A 6,808-nucleotide genomic window follows, 5' to 3' on the forward strand; every position below is an offset into this window, starting at 1 on the left:
TTTTTTTGTAGATACACTAACAGGGCTGTTTCTTCAGACACTTATATATAGTTGCCATTCTGCATTTTTGCTGCAGTTTGAACTGCTGGCACTTTATCAAGTTGGCTGATTTGTCCTAAATAATATTCAGAAGTACTTGATACAAAATGAATTTCAAATAGCTATTTGGGGGTGGAAGCTTAAAATTATATAGTGCACCAATGAATTAGATCTGCCTGTCCGCTCTGTCACCTTCTTAAATTTCCTTTGTTCAAGAGCTCCATCAGATGTGTCTGCTACTCGGAAAGTTTGGTATTTGGTGTATAGACTGCCAGAGCAGTCTGAACTTGTCTGTCCTTAGGGCGCAGTGCAGGTGTGCATCTTCAATTTGCTTCGTTCCCTTTGCAGTTCTGTGTTTAAGAGGAGAAAGCTCTGTTGTATACCTGTGTTGGAGTCAGCTCGGTTGTCAGTGATATACAGGATGCTTGTAGCCATTTCCATGTTTTATGCAGAGAAGATGCTGGAATGGCACTTCTTGGTGTTGTATAAGAAGGAAGTTCTGAGTGCTTGGTTTGGTGCAGTGGTCCGTCCACATTCTATGAACTTGGCTCTTTCTCATAGAGCTACCTGTTTGCAACCACCTATGGCTTAGATTTCCCTTTTTCTTTTGATTGCCTCCATTTCTACCACACTGTGTTTGCTTCCCCTAGATAGGCTATGGAGATCATCAGGGGTGTGTGTAGTGTACCAAAAGAAAGAGAGTTGCTGTGCTGGGGCGCTCTGTGAGGCATTGCAGGGTTCACCTCTCCACACCCATCTCATTTGAGCTGTTTCCTTGAACACAGCTAAGAACCTGAACAGTAGAGGTTCCTTTAGCCGGATTAGGAGGGACTTGCCTAGTCCTACTAAAAAATTGACTCCTGTTAGTTTGCACTTGACAGTCATGTGCATCTCTCTTACCTTTCAGGCATGCATGGATGGGGTTACTTTCCCAGTACTCAGTCCATCTTTGTGCTCACATGTATATGGGCGCCTGCATTTGTGACAGAGAATCAGGTATGTGTGGCTATCAGATGGGTGCCACATGTACTAATGTTGTGTGCTAGTCAGAGCAACAGACTTTGCTCATTGGATTCCTCTGTCTGCATTCCAAATTAGCTTTAATCTGGAAGTCTCGACTTTATTCCAGGACAGGCTCCAAAGCCACAGAGAAACCCTGTCTCGAAAAACCAAAAAAAAAAAAAAAAAAGAAGAGTTTTGAATATTATTTTAGCCCTTGAATAATTATGATGTAAATAGGCCTGCAGGTAAAGAATCGAGAAGACAGCTGTTGTATTGTGTGCTGACATTGTTCATCTCTCTCTTCTTTGTGGAGTCTTGAAAGCTTACTTTGTCTTGAAAGCTTACTTTGTGTGGTAGTTATGTTCTAGACTCTAAGAAAAACTTGACACCAGTAAGCCTTGCTCAGGATTAGTTAGAAGTTTAGCACATACTTTTCTAAGAAAATATGCAAAGTGAAATAATTTCTAAGAACTGTTGCTTCATGGTCATTTCACATTTATTAAAAGTAAAATTTGTTGGGTGAGAGGGTTGGGTAGCTCAGTAGCAGAGGAAGGTCCTGAGTTAGACTCAATACTGCAAACAAAATAAGATTTCTTAAAAGTAAGAATTAGGGCTGGGCAATGATGACTCACACCTGTAATCCCAGCACTTGGGAGGCAGATGCAGGTAGATCTCTGTGAGTTTGAGGGCAGTCTGGTCTACAGAGTGAGTTCCAAGGCAGCCAAAGTTACACAGAGAAACCCTGCTTTGAAAAATGAAAAAAAAAAAAAAAGGTAAGAATTACTCAGAGATAATAGCTCAGTGGCAGAGCTCATGTTTAGCATTTATGAAACGTTAGGTGCAGTTCCCAGCGTTCCAGAGGAGGTAGGGGTTGGTTCAGTACTTCTACAGTGTTCATATTAGATTTGACTTGTTTGGAGAGCTGCTATTTGCCCTCGTAGGTTAATTTACCCCCAAGTGGTTGTATTTTGTTTCTATATTTTTGTTTTGTTTTGTTTTTTCGAGACAGGGTTTCTTTGTAACTTTGGAGCCTGTCCTGGAACTAGTTCTTGTGGACCAGACTGGCCTCGAACTCACAGAGATCCGCCTGCCTCTGCCTCCCAAGAGCTGGGATTAAAGGTGTGCACTACCACCGCCCGGCTATTTCTGAACTTTTTGAGTGATATATGTGGGTTGATTTTTGTCTTTAATTTGGCACTTGGAAATTTATAGGTGTACTTGGTAGACTATGGACTTGCTTATCGGTACTGCCCAGATGGAGTTCATAAAGAGTACAAAGAAGATCCCAAAAGATGCCATGATGGCACACTGGAGTTCACCAGCATCGATGCGCACAATGGCGTGGGTATGTTCATAGTGGCCTGTTGTGTCCACAGTAGCTTGCTGTGTCTACAGTGACCTGGTGTGTCCGCCGTGGTCTGTACTGATGTTTCCTTCTGAATTTCTGTACTTAATTATGCTAAGTAATAAGTAGACTGATAAGAATACTGGAAGAAGCAGAGTGGGATGAGAAAGAGGGCAAAGGTTTGGCTCCTACAGTGGGGTAAGGCCCTGTGCATGCCCCTGCCCTTCAGGGATAACTGGATCTTTGGGTTCCCATAGCTCACCTCTGTGCGGCTTTGTTTTCTACATCCTGGTTTCTTATGTATTATGCCTTTATGGCGAGTAGCTTTTGTGTAAGCTAGCTTAGTCCAGTGTTTATATCTTTTGCTGTGGTGGACCTCACAGTATTTAGAGTGTCAACATTTTAATAGCTTCCGGTCTCCCAAAGATAACAGTGCATGTTAGGTGCTTTCAGACTTGTATTTCCTAGACAGTAGTAGCAGTGTGAAACCTTAAGTTTTCTCAGTGTGGGTTTTAAGTAAGTTTGGGTTATTAGTTGTAGATAAAGATTTCTTTTCTACAGACCAGTGTTCAATGTTTTCATTACATTCAGACAAATGTTTCTGCCGAAAGATAGACTTGAGTGGACTGCTGTGTCTTTCTGGAAAGCTATTGTACTCTACTTGATCTTGTTGTGTTTGTAGCCCCATCACGACGTGGCGATTTGGAAATACTTGGTTATTGCATGATCCAGTGGCTCAGTGGCTGTCTTCCTTGGGAGGATAACTTGAAAGATCCCAACTACGTTAGAGATTCTAAAATTAGGTAAGGGACATCTTACATTATTTTGGGTTGGGTGATGATAGGACAGAGAATTTTAGTCAGAATTTCCTGACAAGACCTATTGGGTTTTTTTTCTAGATTATTTATTTTATTTTATTTATTTATTTATTTTTTTGTTTTTTCGAGACAGGGTTTCTCTGTGGCTTGGAGCCTGTGTGGTGGTGGCGCACGCCTTTATTTTATTTTTTTAGACAGTGCTTTGCTGAGCAGCCCTCCTGCCTCAGCCTCTTGAATGTTGCTATTATAGGCATGTCACAGTCACCACACCTGGCTCAACGATGTTTAAAGTAAAAGGTGCTGGTGAGGTGGCAGGGCTCTTTGAACTTTCCTGTTTTTCTTGGAAGTACTGCCTGCTGTGCTGTCCTGGTAGGGGACTGAGCTCAGAACTACACTTGGTCACTTGTCATTAAGTATTCCTTCCTTCCTCAACAGATACAGGGACAATGTCACAGCTTTGATGGAGAAGTGCTTTCCTGAGAAGAACAAGCCAGGTAGGGAAGGTTTCTATAGACCTTCACAGAGCTTTTAGTTTCTGGAAGGAAAAATCCCTCTGCCTGTGAGCCTGGGCATTTTAGGACGTTACTGTTGTTGGAGGTGTGCCTTCTTCCCAAAAGCAGCTCTGCACAGTGAGCCGGTCAGGAAGCTGCTCAGTGGGCTTTGGAGCCTCATATGGTTACCCTTTGCTTTCATCAGGGGAAAAAGTTTTGTTCACTTAGCCAGTGTTTATGGAGGTTGTATTATGTGCCAGAGACTGCTGTTAATGCAGGCTGCATCTTACCTCTGCCCTCAGGATGCTGGCACTCTTGTTGCAGCTAAGAACACAACAGCGATTTTTGTTAGCACATTATGTTGTTAGTCCTCTGGAGAATAAGAAGACAGGCAATGGAATTGGGAATGTAGAGATGGCACAGAGAGTAGGAGAGAGATTTTAAATTTTGAGCAGCATGGCCAAGGACAGCCTTGTGGATGGGATACTGCAACATTGTAGGGAGGAGGTGAAGAAGTAGCTATGTGAAGGTTGGGAGACTGCTCTAGAGGATGTGAGGACTGTCCTTTTTGGTCATCATGAGGTCACTGGTTTTTACTTTGATCAAGAGTCTACAGCTCGAAATAGACGGGATGCCAATGGCTTTACTTTTTAGAGCAGTGGTTCTCAACCTTCCTAATGCTATGATCCTTTAATACACCTCATGTCGTGGTAACCCCCAGCCATAAAATTATTTTCACTGCTACTTCATACCTGTATTTTTGCTACTGTTATGAATCATAATGTAAATATCTGCTATGCAGGATGGTCTTAGGCAACCTATGTGAAAGGGTCATTTGGACCTCCCCTCCAAGGGGTCGTGGCCCACAGGTTGAGAACCACTATTCTAGAGACAAAAACTACCTCTAGGTCCTGGTTGAGGGAAGACCACTGAGGGTAGGACTGGGGAGCATTCTGCAGTGTGTCCTTCTGTTACCATCCATTTCTGTCCTCAGTCTTGGGCTGAGTGCACTAAGACTTCCGTTGTATGTATGTCTGTGTGGTGCTCTGCTATATCTACATTCCATTGTTTATGTATGCTACTGCATATCTGGGTCTTGTCTGCTGCACAGGACCGATTTCCCTGGGGTTCAATTTGACTATGTGTGAGAAGAGTCATATTCAGTTGACTTTGTATCCTATTAAAGACTTCCTTTATCTTTTGGTGTTTTTTCAGAATTCTTGTGTGAACTCTGTTCTTTGAATGGTTCTTTTTGTCTCATCCTCATCTATACTTATCAGATATTGCAATTTTCTCTTTGGTCTTGCTGCCTGGCAGTATCCGGTGGTTTAAGTAATTATGTGTTGTTGTTTTTTAAACCTGACTTTCGTTTTTGTTTTTTTTTTGTTTTTTTCCAATAAAGAATTACTGGTATACACTTTAATCCCAATACTTGTGAGGTAGTGGCAGGCAGATCTCTGAGTTTAAGGCCAGCCTGGTCTACAGAGTGAGTTCCTGGAGAACCAGGACTACACAGAGAAACTGTCTCAAAAAAAAAAAGTTGTGTGTTTGGATTTTTTCTCTGTCTAAATACCGCACGTATGCCTAGTGCCTGCAGAGACCAGTAGAGGGCATTGAATCTCCTAGAGCTGGAGTTACAGATGGTTGTGAGTCACTATGTGGATGTTGGGAATGGAACCCACATCCTTGGAGGAGCAGCCAGTGCTTTTAACTGCTGAGCCGTCTCTCCAGCCCCTTGACTTTGTCTTGACTGCATTTCTGTTGACGTTTGCACATCACTGTCAGTCCCCTCATGTTTGCTGGGCTTCGGAGCGAGTCTGCTGTGATTTGAAGAGCCACCGCCTTTGTAATCCTGTCTTCCAGCCCACTGTGGCAGCTCTTCCATTAAATTCCTCCTTAAATTCTGGTTTAAATTTTAAATTTCTGGCCTCCACAGAAATCTTGCTGTCATCACAGTCACATTGGGTAACTGATATATTTTTTTTGTTCTATGTTAAGTATTCTGGTTTGAACATTTCATTTCCAAGTTCTAACAGTATATAAAAATAGGGCAGATTTTTATGTATTTTTACCCTGTATTCTGTACTGTGCTGTAGGAATTTTGCTTTGTTGTTTCCTTTCTCTTTCCTTCCATCCCTTTGTGCCAGTACTTGGTTCCTCTGTGTAGCCCTGGCTGGCCTTGAACTTGTGCTCTTCCAGCCTCAGCTTCCTGAATGCTAGGATTATAAGTTTGCATACCAAATCCTTTTTTTCATAGACCTTGATGCAAAGCCCAGCCATGCTGTTTTGCTCCTGAAGGTGCTCTGACGCCCTTTGACCTACTTTCTTGCCTTTAGATGCCAGCTAAAGCAAACTTGGCTCTTGTGTTCTGCGTAGATGATGGTAAAGGTGGAGTTCTCTGCCTCTCATCTAAAACAGAAGCTTTTGGTTATTTTGCCACACATACTAATATTTGTTTCAGGAGTTTTAAAAATACATTTTTATTAATTTTTCATGTTTTCATACAGTGTGTTTTGACCATACTATCTTGGGTGTTTCAAATTTCTTTTTTTTCTTGTTAAGATAGTAGAGATTTGAGACCACCCCTATGCTCCTGCTGTATCTCAGCTGTCCAGAATAGAGCCTGGCATACAGTGGCACTTACATAGTTAAACTAGTAGTTATATGTGCATCTATGCATGGATACTGCTCTGGCAAAAGAGCATCATATATTCATGTTGAGTAGAGGGAAGACTGAAAAGATGTTGTTTTGAGCTGGGAGGATAAGATTTCCAGTGACACACACCAGAGAGATTGATGGGGTACAGTTTGTGTGTGTGTATTTAACTCGGTCAGGAGTTGGGGTTTGTGGTAGTGGTTGTGTAATCAAGGCTCTGATGATGAGGCAGTGGATGCCTGTGTGTGTCAAGGGAAATTCTTTGTAAGGGGCTGATCCTGCCAGGTAGGTTTCTTCTCACGCAGAAACCCAGGCCTCTCTGGCCATGTCTTGTGCTTTTGAATCTGCTCTCGGGCTCTGATTCTCACCTCATAGCATACAGCTTTTCATTGCAGGACTGATAGCTTCTGGGGTCACTGCAGCTCAGGACAAACTACTTTCTAAATTCATATATATA

At 42.4% G+C, this 6,808-nt stretch overlaps 1 protein-coding gene across 4 annotated transcripts in view; it reads left to right on the plus strand.

Annotated features, from left to right (window-relative positions):
- The window catches only part of Vrk1 (VRK serine/threonine kinase 1), a 93,666-nt gene that overhangs the window by 71,169 nt on the left and 15,689 nt on the right, over positions 1-6,808 (plus strand). For all 4 annotated transcript variants that reach the window (XM_026782228.1, XM_026782229.1, XM_005343527.3 and 1 more), the window contains exons 8-10: positions 2,254-2,386; positions 3,069-3,189; positions 3,640-3,698. In XM_026782228.1, coding sequence (XP_026638029.1) covers positions 2,254-2,386; positions 3,069-3,189; positions 3,640-3,698 — 313 coding nt within the window. The remainder of the gene's footprint in view (positions 1-2,253; positions 2,387-3,068; positions 3,190-3,639; positions 3,699-6,808) is intronic.

Source organism: Microtus ochrogaster, chromosome 1, assembly GCF_000317375.1.
Source record: "Microtus ochrogaster isolate Prairie Vole_2 chromosome 1, MicOch1.0, whole genome shotgun sequence".
Classification (NCBI taxonomy): domain Eukaryota; kingdom Metazoa; phylum Chordata; class Mammalia; order Rodentia; family Cricetidae; genus Microtus; species Microtus ochrogaster.